The sequence below is a fragment of the Elephantulus edwardii genome, unplaced genomic scaffold (genome assembly GCF_000299155.1).
Source record: "Elephantulus edwardii isolate Elephantulus edwardi_28Jun2011 unplaced genomic scaffold, EleEdw1.0 scaffold00096, whole genome shotgun sequence".
Taxonomy (NCBI): Eukaryota; Metazoa; Chordata; class Mammalia; order Macroscelidea; family Macroscelididae; genus Elephantulus; species Elephantulus edwardii.
The window spans coordinates 824,248-838,560 of NW_006399846.1; the positions used below are offsets into that span (position 1 = coordinate 824,248).

General features: G+C 42.0%; 1 protein-coding gene across 1 annotated transcript; it reads right to left on the reverse strand.

The window, feature by feature from the left end:
• Positions 1 to 10,083, reverse strand: C1S (complement component 1, s subcomponent). The gene is made up of 11 exons (XM_006891243.1): positions 9,927 to 10,083; positions 9,541 to 9,748; positions 8,948 to 9,125; positions 7,781 to 7,906; positions 7,169 to 7,368; positions 6,825 to 6,978; positions 6,076 to 6,191; positions 5,426 to 5,504; positions 4,813 to 4,941; positions 2,231 to 2,305; positions 1 to 803 (listed from the first exon to the last, which is right to left on the reverse strand). Exons 1-11 carry the CDS (start codon positions 9,929 to 9,931, stop codon positions 1 to 3), a joined length of 2,073 nt encoding a protein of 690 aa, XP_006891305.1. The 5' UTR covers positions 9,932 to 10,083.
• Between the last annotated feature and the right edge of the window lie 4,230 nt (positions 10,084 to 14,313).

Consider the following 14,313-nt stretch of genomic DNA (forward strand, 5'->3'; position numbering starts at 1 on the left):
CTAGTCTACACTGGGGGTACTATTTTCTTGCATAGTCTTCATTATCCAATCAATATAGTTCTTCACCTTTGTGTAGATCCCGTAAGTCCCACACTCAGGGCCCCAGGACACCAGGCCAGCTACATAAAATCTGGGGGTCTTTTCATTGGGGTCTTGTACAGCAAAGGCCCCACCACTGTCTCCTGTACAGCTATCAATCCCCTTTTCACCTCCAGCACAGATCATGTTATCAGTGAAAACGAAGGTCTTTGTATCCACTTTGAAGTTCTTTGGCTTCACCGCCTGGCACTTGGATAAGAGAGTTACAGGTACCCTTGCCCCTTGGAGTATGAGAACTCGATCCTTAGTAGGCTTTGTTCGGCCCCAGCCTGAGATCAGTCCCAGCTGTCCTACTGAAGGGTTATATTCTGGGCTACGGCCTGGCAGGCAGATAGGGGATACTTTAGGTCCCATTTTCACTGGCTCTTTCAGCCGCACTAGTGCAATGTCATTGTCAAAATTCTTTCGTGTTTCTGAGTCACCCACGGGTTTCCAGTCAGGATGAATAATTACTCGCTCAGTAGTGAGCATCTGTGCATTTACCAGTTGCGTCGTGCGCACTGATTTGGAGCCAACGTACATCACTGGATCTTCATTTCCCTCCACAACATGGGCTGCTGTCAGGACCCAGTATTCGTCGATGAGAGCCCCACCAGCCCACGGATTTGAGAAGAAAACTTGCCAGGGAAAATTCTCAATCTCTGCATTGGATCCTCCAATTATCTTCTGTATTCCTCCAAAAGGCTCACTGGGGACTCCACACACTAGGGAGGACGGAAAGTGTAGAAATAGAAATTGGCCTCCTTCGAATCCTCATACCACTCAAATACTTAACACTGCCACGTCTGCAGAGTTCTCCTGATGTAGCGAACCCTGCACCTGCCCCCCTCAGTACCTGACTCACTGTGTCTCCACCTAAGGATTAAAGACTTACCTCAGCCAATGACGCAAACCAACTCCCGGGAGAAGCTAACTCAGTCAGCAAGTGTCTGACATTGTCAGCAGCTTGACTGCTCGGCTTGACTCTACAGGTACACTCCACCCCCACACTCCGCACGTGAGCCACAAGAGTGTGAGGGAGTCAGTGCAGGAAAGAGTGCCTGGCAGCCTTTCCTCATGCACACATTGAGGGAGGCAAGCATTCCACATACTTCCCAGGCCCACATCCAAGACCTCATCACCTCCTTTTCTGAGCCCTGTTCAGAGCGGAGTGCTTTCTCTTAACCCACTGGCCAGCCTACAGGGCAGGGCCAAGAAAGGGGCTTCTCCTTTCCCGTTGGCCTTTCCTCACCATTGACATGATCCTTTAGCTCCTACCAAGTATAACTGAATTGCAATTTTATTTCAAATGAAGATAGTTTACCTAAATCCTTCATTGTTGTTATGTGCCCTTCAGCGGGTTTTCAAAGGTTGTAAGTCTCAGGTGAGGAGATTGCCCTTCTCTATCCCTCAGAGCAGCTGGTGGATTCGAACCACCTGCTGTGAATTGGCAGCACAGTTCTTTACTAAGCCACCAGAGTTTCCTTCATCAGTCAGCCTGAATAGGCTGCATTAAACATGTGAGTTTTGAATTCAGAAAGACATGTATTCAAAGCCTGGTCCTCCCAACTTTATTTTACTGGGACTAATAGCATGCAGCTCACAAGATTACTGCAAAGGAGATAATAAATACAATAAATTATCTTAATCTCTAGCTCTCAGGAACATTGTCGCTACTATCCAAAATCATTCTTTCTCTAGCTTTGCCCCAGTGCCTTCTTCTTGACTTTGACCTGTCTGTAACCCCATGGGTCTGAGTCTTGTTACCACATAGATTTTAATATAATAAGCACGCTGCTCAGCTAGTTTTGTTTCTGAGTTTGATTCTTCACTTTCAGCTCATGCCCTGTTTTTAATAATTCTCCATCCTCTTATACTTCATCCACTTTTCCAAGCACCCTGGCTCTGATTCTGAAGCCAGCTGTCAAAGCTAACTTCTATTTCCTTTCATTCAGCCTGACGCAGTGTGATTGAGGGAATTCTCCAAGACCCTGGCAGTTTCACATCCCAGTGTTGTCTCCACATCATTGAATTGGACTCTGACAGGGACAGAATTCTTAACTCTTTTCCCTAGAATACAACTACTTTCAGAAAGTGACTACCCCACTCACCTGTACCTGAAGCTCTCTGCCCGGCCCTGAGCCCTGCTTACCTGGAATACACTTGGGCAGCTCTGTGCCCAGCACCTCATTCACCCAGCTCCCGTTGCCAGCACAGTGATACTCCCCTGCAACAGCACAAGAGACACAGGATACTCTCACCACCATGACGTTTCTCTTCCATTCCCTTCTTTCTTTCAGAACCTCAGCTCCTCTGAGATTGAAAACAATGTCATTAATTCAGATAGAAAAAGATACAAAGATTGGCGAGCTCTGGTGGCCTAGTGGCAAGAAGCTGCACTTCTATCCCAGAGGTGCGCAGTTCAAATCCACCAGATGCACTACTGAAGAAGGAGGAACAATCACCTCCTATACCAGTCAGATCTGATTTGATGGTACACACACACAAAAATAATAATAATAAAAATTTAAAAAAATATATATAAAGATTATCTTCCACCTACCCTTCAAGGAACTGAAGAACAAATTCAAACCTCGAGTTGCTATAATCAAGGATGCTTTAGGCAGAATATTAAATGATGCAGGAAGTATTAAAAGAAGATGGAAAGAAAATACTGAGTCGCTGTATTGAAAAGAATTGGCAGACACAGAAGAATTTAATGAAATAACATACAAGCAAGAGCCTATGGTGATGAAAGAAGAAGTGCAAGCTGCTTTGAAAGAAATTGCAAAAAACAAGGCCCCAAGAATAGATGGTATACCAATTGACATATTTGAGGTAACAGATGCTGCCCTGGATGTGCTCACCAAGTTGTGCCAAGAAATCTGGAGAACAACCACTTGGCCAACTGACTGGAAGAGATCTATATTTTTCCCATTCCAAAGAAGGGTGACCTAACAGAGTGTGGAAACTATAGAACAATATCATTGATTTCACATGCAAGCAAGATTCTACTGAAGATTATCCAAAAATGACTGGAACAGCACATCAGCAGAGAACTGCCAGAAGTCCAGGCTGGGTTTAGAAGGGGTCATGGTACTAAGGATATTGTAGCTGATGTTAGATGGATCTTAGCTGAAAGCAGGGAATACCAGAGGAATGTATATCTGTGTTTCATTGGTTATGCAAAGGTCTTTGTGTGGGTGGATCATAACAAACTGTGGCTGACTCTGAGAAGAATGGGAATCCCAGAGCACGTGATCATGCTAATGCAAAACCTATACTTGGACAAAGAGGAAGTCACCAGAATAGAGCAAGGAAACCATGGTTCAAAATTCAGAAGGGCGTTCACCAGGGATGTGTCCTATCTCCATACCTTTTCAACCTGTATGCAGAACAGATTATCTGAGAGGCTGGGCTCTATGACAGGCGTGGTGTCAGGAATGGAGGAAGATCTATCAACAATCTGCATTATGCAGATGACACAAACCTGCTTGTTGAAACTGAGGAGGACCTGAAGTGCTTGCTGCAGAGGGTCAAGGACTGCAGCCTTCAGTATGGATTGAGGCTCAGTGTCAAGAAGACAAAGATTCTCACCACTGGACCAATTGGCAGCTTCAGGATGGATGGTGAAGAGATTGAGACTGTTAACAACTTTAGTCTGCTTGGCTCCACAGTCAACACTCTTGGCACCAGCAGCCAGGAAATTAAAAGGCATATTGCGATGGGAAAGTCTGCTGTTAAGGACCTCTCCAAAGTACTGAAGAGCAATGGTGTCACTCTGGAGACTAAGGTGTATCTGATACAGGTTATGGTCTTTGCAATCACTTGTTATGCATCAGAGAGTTGAACAATAACTACGGAGGATAGAAGGAGAATTGATGCCTTTGAGCTATGGTGCTGGAGAAGAGTATTGAATATACTATGGACTGCCAAGAAAACAAACAGATTCATGCTTGAGAGGGTTAAACCGGGCTGCTCCTTGGAGGCAAGGATTCTGGGGCTTCATCTGACATACTTTGAACATGTTGTAAGGAGGAACCGGTCCTTCGAGAGGGACATCATGCTTGGGAGGGTGGAGGGACAGCACAGGAGGGGAAGACCCTCTATGAGGTGGATTGGCTCAGTGACTGGGGTAATAGGGATGGGTGTGTCAGAGGCAGTGTGATTGGCACAGGATAGAGGAGGGTTTAGGTCTGTTGTACATAACAACAATAACAACCCTTCAAAAAACCTCCCTGGCTTCTATCTTGCCAATGCAGAGGAAGAAAGAGTCCCAAAAGGGAAAGAAGAAATACAGTAGAAATCTAGAGAGTGCTACAAGTAGGAAAAAAACAAAATAAAATGCTAAGCGATGTAATGAGACCTATTGTATCTCATTGAACCCTTCATCCAACACTGCCAAGGTCAGTCATCCTAGTATGGTGACTTGAAACTGGAAGCATTAATCCTATGGTCTTTTCATTAAATAATTTGCCAAAAGTTATATGGCTACATGAAATGGATATTACAGGAAAGTTTTCCTGCACTGGCTATGATACTGAGTCAAATGATCTCTAAGATCCCCATGGTTATTCCCAGAAATCCTACTCTGTTCCATATGGAAACTGTGTCCTTAGACTAAACCAAGAGGATAAACAGATGTCCCTCCCATCTCTGAATTCTTTCCATCTCAGAAAAATAATACAATTTACTCTACTGACCCCTTTCTTTCCTACAGGGAAAGAAACCTACCACTTCCTTCATTTTCCATGTAGTAATATGTCTCCTCACAAGTGTAGTGAATGACAGAACCAAATAAAGTATCTTCTGGTTCTTCAACTCTACCATGCCGGATGGGTTCCGGAGCACCACAGTCCACAGCTACAAGAAGAAGGCAGGAGAGTGATGGTCAGGGAAGCCACTCTCTCTCAGAAAGAGTCATGGGGCCCATTCCACCCTCCAGTCCTGTTCCTTACTCCTCTCCCACCGCACATGCAGGATGACTCTCCCCACCCCACCTTCCTTGTCGTGATCTCCCAGCAGCATCACTCAACTCTACAGACAACTGAAACCTGCCAGTTCCCTTTAAGGCTGCTAGGTGGAACCTGATTCTCAGTAGTTGGTGAAGTTCCCCCAGGGAAGCCAGGAATGCATCCACGTGCAATCATCAATCCCACAGTCCTCTCTTTGGAAGAAGCCTATTGGTCTGGATGGTCTGGGACCAATCTGAAACTTCAGTAACTGGGTTCCCTTCAGACATACAACTGTCCTCTCAAGAGTCCAAGAGGAAATCTTACATTTGAACCTTTCAGTTCCCTTTGTAGAAGAAAACATTTTAAAACCACCACTTTTAAGAGATACATACGTTGACAATTCAGTTTGGGCTTACTCCACTTTCCATTGCTTTGACAAGTAGAGTAGAAAAAGGATGAGCCAACATTTCCCTGGAGAATAATAGATATCATCGTTAACTTAGAACGATACATAAAGGGAACAAAAACTAAAATGGAAGGGATCTCTGGTGGCCTAGTGGCAAAGAGCTGCACTGCAACCCCAGAGGTATGCGGTTCAAATCCACCAGATGCTCTGCTGGAAAAGGAGGGGCAATCTTCTCCTGTACCAGTCAGATTCAATTTGATGGTACACACACGCACAAATAATAAAATTTTAAAAATAAATGTCTTTTTTAAAAAAAAAAACACTAACATGGAATCTATCACTGTCTTTGGACCACTAAGGTGTTCTCATCACAAGATGCTTGAGGACATCTTAGCAGAGTGATCCAAGTCACGTAAGATCTTGGGTTGAAAGACAAATTTGTCCCAGCATATCAGCTCCCCTTTCCCAGAAAGACTTGAAGCAGAAAGAGAATGTTCAACTAGCCAAGAAGCTCCATGTCTCACAAGGAAAGGCTGAAGATGTGACTTGCTCTGCTTGGGGAAACAATTGAACATCTCCAATATGCTCATCTTAACCAGAAACTATACATTGAGAAGAAGCATTACAGTACTTTACCTCCACAACTTCAAACCCCTCTAGGCAGGTTATTTTCACCATATCTTTAAACACATATTTTGCCTTCTCAGGCTCCCGAACAGCATTAGCAATTGATGTCTTAGGACAAGGGATTGCTTGGAGAAGACACAAGTTAAAACGGGGGAAAAAACAAATAAAGTTACTTGGTTAGTTGGAGAATCTCTATTCTATTTACACCATCTTTACACTTTCTGAAATCTCTCAGTTGCTCTCAACCCTGCCTCTTTACACTGAAATACGACTTGTGCTTGTTGTTATTCAATGTCACTGAGACAACCATGACTCATAGTGACAGCATTACTATCTAATCACCCCTAAACTGTCTGCACCCCAATCATTGAAGGATGCCTACAGGCTATAGCATTTCTGACTGACCAGGGCTCCCTCAGTGAAGTAGCACAGGCTCAGCAAGCCCAGAAGCAAATCATACTTAGAAAGTTAGAGGATCAGCATGAGGAACAAGTCCCTAAACAAGATGGTTTGACACAGTGACTGTAACAGTGGGCCCAAATGTGTCAGATGGTGAGGATGGCACAGAATGGGGCAAGGTGCACACCTGTTGTTCACAGGGTCACTCTCGACAGCATATGACATAGCATCTCTAGAAACCCCTGGTAGGCTTAGATCTTTCTGGGAAGAAGTAATGAAGGTGAGAAGTAACAAGCTGAGTTTTCTATGCTGTCCAGGAACTGTGGTACCACCAGAAATGCAAGTTCTAGGTCACTCACGATCTCCACGATAACGAAGTTTCCAGCCCTTTTTTTGTTCTTCTTGGTCGGTTTGAAAGATGATGTCAAGAGCGTTACTCTTGGTTTCAATATTCAGTGGCCCAGGGAATCCATTACCACAATAAGGACCAAATCTCTGATCTCTTGTTACAAACTGGAAGGAAACAAAATTATAAAATCAGATGTGAGACAGAAAGAATTGATAGAGATAAAAAGGAGGCAATAAAAAATAATGGAAGTAATAGATGTAAAGGAAAATAAGGAGCAAAAGAAAAGATCATTTCGTCTTCGAGGAGAAATCTCTGCAGTCAAGTTGAGGAAAAAGTTAACCATTCACCACATACAACTAAACTGTCATGGCAATTGCCCTCTGAATCCGCTGGTTCCACATCAAAATCTTCTCTCTGAATAGTCACAACCACTTGGAACCCCTCCTCCAACTGGATCCGGTATTCACATCTTGAGTTTTCTGGGTATGGACTGGGGTAATTGGGACTTGCAATCTCCCCAATTGGTGTAGTAAACACCTCTCCACTGCAATTGACTAAGGGAGGCAAAAAAAAGGGGGTAGGGAGATCAAATGTAGGATCAAGCAAAAGATTTCCCTAAGATTCCTTCTCCCATGAACTGATAATCCTCCATTCAGACCAGCTTGGAATCCATCCATACCCTGCCTAAAGATAGTCAATATCAATTGAATTTTCATCACTTTACTTGTTGTGGTAGAAGCTTTCAAGGTTACAAGCAGTTCCAGATGGACTCTTCTCCCCAGTAATCTAACTTTGCCCACTAGCCTTGTCTTTTTCTCCTCTTATGGTTCCCTTACAGTTCATGGAAAACTTACAACTCAAAACAAATCAAGACAAATGAAAATTAAAGGATGGACAAAGCCCTTACTAAGCCCTCAGTTATTTCAAATTCCAGGAGCTCTGCACTCTTCCAGATGCCAAGCTCACCTCCGCAAGTTTTCCCATCATCATGGAGGAAGTATTCCGGGGGACAAGAGCAAAAATAACCACCAATAAAGTTGTTGCAGAAGTGACTACAAGGAACATCTGAAAAATCTGTGCACTCATTTATATCTACAAAAAGCAAAGAAAGACTAAAGTTGAAGACAAAAACCTACATGAATTAAATGAAACACAAAATTACAAGGGCAAGAGAACATAAGAAATACTTGTTTCATAAAGACCTTAAGGAACCATTCTTTAGAATTGTATTTTCATATATTACTTTTATAAAACAAAGTTTCAGAATTGTGCCCTGCCATTGCATATCTATATAGGAACTCTCAAAACCATAGACCCTTGACTCATACAGAATGTTGCCGCTCCAGAGACAACATCCTTCAGAGTGAGCATGATAGTGATGTCTTCTGCAAGGAGAGACAAGTAGTACATCGAGCCCTTTGTATAAGGAGTCCTGATAGTGTAGTGCATAAAGTATCAGGCTGCTCACTGAAAGACTGGAAGTTTGAATCCATCAATCATTCCACAAGATAAAGATGGGCAGTCTCCTCCCATAAAGCTTTATAGCCTCAGAAACCCAAAAGAGGGTCACTATGAGTCAGAGTTGACTCAATAACGACAGGTCTGGTTTGATGAGACTTTGCTTGATGTTGATACTTCCTTCCAACCTAGATAATAATTTGACTTTATGAAATGTTCTAACTTCATTTTAACCAGGAAGGATCTGTAGACACACATGGAATTTGAAAGTTAAAATGCTATATATTGAATTCATTTGAATAGCATGCATTAACTATGTTGTTTATTACAAATGTGTAATTTAACATTTCTGGTCTTCACTTTCCTTATCTTTAAATGGAGATGATAATAATTCAAAGATCTGAGAAGTCTGTATATTTAGACACAAGTTGTAATATAAGTCAAGTGTAAGTTTGTCCAATGTATTAAAATTTAATTACTATTTATTATGTCCTCATCATCACTAACGTATGATCATATGTTTTAATTTGACCAAAGTGATTCAGAGAGGAGCACAGGTCAGGTCAACACTTCATAAAAATTATAAACAGAATCCTTATTCATTGCATTGCTCATTGCTTCTCCTGCTTCTAAACTTTTAGCTGGATTGGTAACAGAGAGAACAGAAATTCATACCTACGGCAACATAGTATGCAGCAAATCCAGTGAAACGTTCCTCATTGGAGAAGTCAGACTTAAAGATCACCTGGAGTTTATTGTATGGGACTTGGAACTCTTCCACAATAGGGGAATTGGGATTCTTGCTGGTCCTTTGTCCACAGAGTATTCCTTCTTCAAAGTCCCTTGCCATTATCTAACAGAAGAGTCAAAAAAGAAACTGGGGAGTCACTGCCCTTCTTTTAAGGGTGATGCAAATGTGGAACTAGTCAATAGTGACTGTTGGACAACATGACAAATGTAACTAACCCTACTGACATGTACACGCAAAACTATTAAAATGGTGAATATTTTATTACATATATTTATCACAATAAAAAAGAAAAACAGAGTAGGAGAAGGTACTATTTGCATATAGAAGTCAGAGACAAATAGATGGAAAAAGAATATCCTTTGCAATCTTAAGACTGTTATACTCCAGTTAACGGTGGCACTCTCCACTGATCCAGCTAAAGTTTAGAGCAGCCTGTGGCGCTCTCATCCTACCCTCCTCTATCCTACCATTCCAACTCTCTTCTCTTGTCTCTAATATCCATGTGCTCACAATATACCTTCACTGAGTCATATGCACAGTCCTCTGATAGCTCTAAGTCCAGATGAGTGAAGTAGAGGTGAATCCCATACCCTTCAGGAACGTCTATATCCCAAGTTTTCTCTACTTCATTTGGATATGCCTGAGGGTAGTTAGGAGACAGAATCTCCCCATACATGGTAGGCTCAGCATAAACCCATGCCAAAAGGGAAAACAGAACAATGCACCTAAAAAAAAAAAAGAAGAAAGCATAGAGATGAGTGACCTCTGGTTGATTCCTAGGTTGAAATAAAGTCAAAAGGCCTAGGGTCAAATCCAAATCCAAGCTTCAAATCTGAAAAGTTTCCTCCAGAAGATGAAGAGAGTGACATCCATGCACATGTTTGTAGACTCTTGCTCACTTACCACATCTCTGGCGAGTTGTCAGACACTGGTGAGCAGCCTCTTGGTCTTGGATCTCTGCACCTCTGGACTTTGGAGCTGAAGAAGTGGCGACCCTGGTTGTATTTGTCTAACAAACACAGGCACACGCTTTGGCGGTGAGGAGTCACCTGGGGTTCAGTGACACCTACAGAATAACACACAGAGTAAGCAGAATCACGTCATCATGCACCACCAAAGACACAGTTACCTTTTCACACCCTCCTTGAACCTGTTGTTGTTGTTATGTGCCGTCGAGTCGCCTGCGACTCATAGCGACCCTTGAACCTACTTCAAGTAAATCCTCCGACTAAAATGAAAACTTATCCTTCTCTCATTGCTTCTCTGGACCTTCTCTGGCTTTTGCTTTTTCTCCAAGAGCATGTACACTTTTGCCCAGTTTCCTTCCTCCTTTGTTCAACTCCCCTTCTGCTCTCTCGGCCTCTCTCCCACCTACGCAGGACAACAGCCTCAGATCAATCCAAATTTTCAGGAATCTTTGCCCAACATCATCAGTCATCAAGGACTGCCCTCTCTCTTTTCTTGACAATGCATCTCCATGTCACTTCAAACCAGCTCCTTAAGATGTTGATTATTGCATGTGTTTCTGATGATGTTTCCATCACCATTGGTGCAGGAAGATGCTTCCTCCTCCCACTGAGACATGTTTGGGTGGGAGAGGAGAAAGGGAGCAGCTGAGTGGTAAAAAGCACAAAAATATGCAAAAGATTTAAAAAGAACTTAAATATTAAGTATGCCCGAAAAAAAATACATTCTCCCAATTTCTTATATTAATTTTATAGGATTCCCCTACTACTTTATTGGAAAAACAAAAATCTTTCCCTAGTTCCTAGAAAAGTCTTGCCAAAATTATTTAATCTGGGAAACAGTGGTAGGTAGCGGGATGTTACAGAAGTGAATTAGGTCAACCTAAGAGAGATTCTCTTTCTTCTGTTTCCTTTCGCCCTGCCGTCTTTGCCCTAAACCTTCCCATTTTTGTCCTAAATCTTCCCATCTTTGTCCCACACTTTCCTACATGAAGTTTCCTGTCTCTTTACTTAAGTTAAAGCTCTGACTTTCATCTTTAAGGCTTTTACCTTCAGAAGCTGATGGGAACCAGTGGGCCAGTGGGCATGCTGGGTGACCCTGCTGGCTCCCAGCAGAGCGGTGCAGGGCCTGGACGATCCCTCTGCAGGAACCTCCGCTGGCCTCCCTGTCCTGGTTCTGTGCAGATGATTCTCTACAGAGTGGGCATGTCTGAAATTCCCTGACTTAAACAAAGAGGGGGCTGGGAGACCATGACTTAGGGGAAGAGTAACTCAGTCTTGATCCTGGAGCTCCCTCTGCTTTTGAAACAAGAATTCGATCTTCTTCCCAGACTAGAGATTTCATGATTTAGGGCTGCAGGGGGAGAAAGGAGGAATGGGGAATTTCACTGATTACTCAATGCTCTTTTTCAGCCAAAGGGTGTGTTACAGAGTTTTCGGAGAAGTCAGGTGATTTGTGGGAAAAGGAGGGATTTAAGAACTTATCAGGGAAGCCAAACTCAAAAGTCCAACCCTCAAGCTTTGTATGAACCAAAACTTAAAGAAGAGAAAGCTATCAGAAGGCAGAGTAGCTAAAGTGAATAGAAGAAATAATGAAGGAAGCTGGACAGAAGGATTTTAAAGGTCAGCTCAAAAAGAAGGAAAGCTTTATAAACAAATGTGTGTGCAAGAACCTGGAATTAGAAAAGCAAAAGAGAAAAATATACTCAGTATTTCTCAAGCTGTAAGAACGAAATTTAAAAAATCAAGCCTCAAGTTGCAACATACAAGGTTTCTATTGACAAAATATCAAATGATAGAGAAAGCATCAAAAGAAATGAAAGGCATAAAGAGTCATTGTATGAAAAAGAATTGGTCAACATTCAATCATTTCTAGAGGTAGCATATGTTCAAAACCAGTGATATTACAGGCTGATATCCAAGCTGAATAAGGCTTGGCTACAACAAAACTCCAGGAATTGTTGAAATACTCATTGAAATGTTTCAAAAAAACAAATGCAACTCTAGAAATGTTCAACTATCTCATTTATCTATGCCAAGACCTGGCTGACTGACCGGAACAATAATCAAATGAAAATCAAGAGAAAAATTGCATTGGGAAAGTCAGCTGTCAGGGACCTCTCCAGAGTACTGAAGAGCAATGACATCAGGCTGGAGACTAAGGTGCGCCTGATCCAGGCCATAGTCTTCGCAATTGTGTGCTATGTGTCAGAGAGCTGGACAGTGACTAGAGATGATAGAAAAATAATTTATGCCTTTGAGCTGTAGTGCTGGGGGAAAGTGTTGAATATATCATGGATTGCTAGAACAAACTGTTTTCATCTTGGAGAGGGTGAAATCGAGCTTCTCCTTGGAGGCAAGAATTCTGAAGCTTCGTCTGACATACTTTGGGCATGTTGCAAGGAAGGACCAGTCCTTAGAGAGGGGGGTTTGGGAGGGTGGGGGGACAGCACAGGAGAGGAAGACCCTCGATGAGATGGATCAATTCAGTGATTGGGGTAATGGGAGTAGGTGTGTCAGAGACAATTAGGTTGGCACAGGATAGAGTAGGGTTTAGGGCTCTTGTACATAGGGTCGCTATGAGTCACAAGTGACTCAACACATAACAACAAGGACAACACATAACAACAAGGACAACAATCTCTAATATCACGTTTGAATAAAATTTTTATAAAAGTAATTCAAAATCAATTGTAGTAATACCTTGACAGAGAACTGTCAGAAATTCAAACTGGATTCAGAAAGGGGGATAGAACAAAGGATGTCAGTTGATGACATCAAGTGGATCTTTGCTGAAAGCTGAAAATGAAAAAATTACTATGAAAAGGTATTTGACTCTCCAGATCACAACAAATTACAAAGAATGAGGGTCCAGACACTTAATTGTGCCCATGCAGAGCCTAGACCAAGAGGCAGTTGTTTGAGCAGAACAAAGGGATATTACAGGGCTTAACACGAGAAAAGGTGTACATCAGGAGTGTATTATCTCATCATACTTACTCAAGTCTATCTGCCTACCAAATAATCCCAAAGTTTGATATATGAAAAAGAATGCACCATCAGGATTGGAAGAAGATAAAATAACAACTTGCTATAGGCAAATATCACAATGTTACTTGCTGAAAGTGAAGGAGACTTGAACATCAATTACTACAGCCTTCAGAATTGATCCTACATCAACATAAACGAGACAAAAATCCTCACAACTTGACCAATGAGCAACATTATGAAAATGTAGAAAGTACTCAAATTGCCAAGAATTTCATTTTACTTGGATCCACAATCAACCACTGAGAAGACAGCGATCAAAAAATCAAATAATGTGTTGTGTTGGACAAATATGCTTCAAAAGGGACCTTTACAGTTCAAATCCACCAGATGCTCTGCTGGAGAAGGAGGGGGCAATCTCCTCCTGTACCACTCAGATCTGATTTGATGATATACATAAAAATAACACAATAAAAAAGGTACCTTTAAAATATTAAAAAGCAAATAAGTCACTTTAAAGAATAAAGCCGTGGTACTTTCAATAGCCAGAATTGATGACTTAGAATTATGATGTTAGTGAGGAATATGCACTGCTAGAAAAATTAACAAATCTATCTTAAAAGATGTACAATCAGAATGTTCCTTCAAAGCAAAGGTGGCAAGAGTTCACCTCTTGTGCTTTCAGCATGTTATCAAGAAGGTCCCGCCTCTGGAGAAGGACATTATCCTTGGTAAAACAGAGTGTCAGTGGAAAAGAGCAAGACCCTCATGAGATGGACCGACACAATATAACAAAGGCCTCAAGTATAATAATTGTGAGAATCATACAGGATGACACAATGTTTCACTTCGTTATAAAAGGGTCAGTACGAGTTGGAATTGACTCAAGGGCTCCTAACAAGAAAACTCAAGATAAATGCAGGTGATCTCTGGCTTTGAAATGAACGTAATAGTTGAATAATGACTTGAACCTATCCCAGGTTGGTGTGAAATGAAGTTTTTCCCTCTTCTACCAGATGTGTTTAAAATTCAGGATTTATACAAATTTTAAATATCAGGTAGCCCTTCTCCCTCCTTTAATCTCCTCCCAAGAGCAAAGATAACAAACACGGCATGTTGTTGTTGTTATGTGTTGTTGAGTCTGCCTCTCTAGCATTGTCCCTCTCCCTTTTCAAGCATGATGTCCCTCTCCAAGGACTGGTCCCTTCTTGAAACATGCCCAAAGTATGTCAGATGAAGCTTCAGAATTCTTGCCTCCAAGGACCAGCCTGGTTTCACCCTCTCTAGGATGAACTTGCAATTTTCAGAGTCTCTTCTGACATCCATTTTGGTCTTTT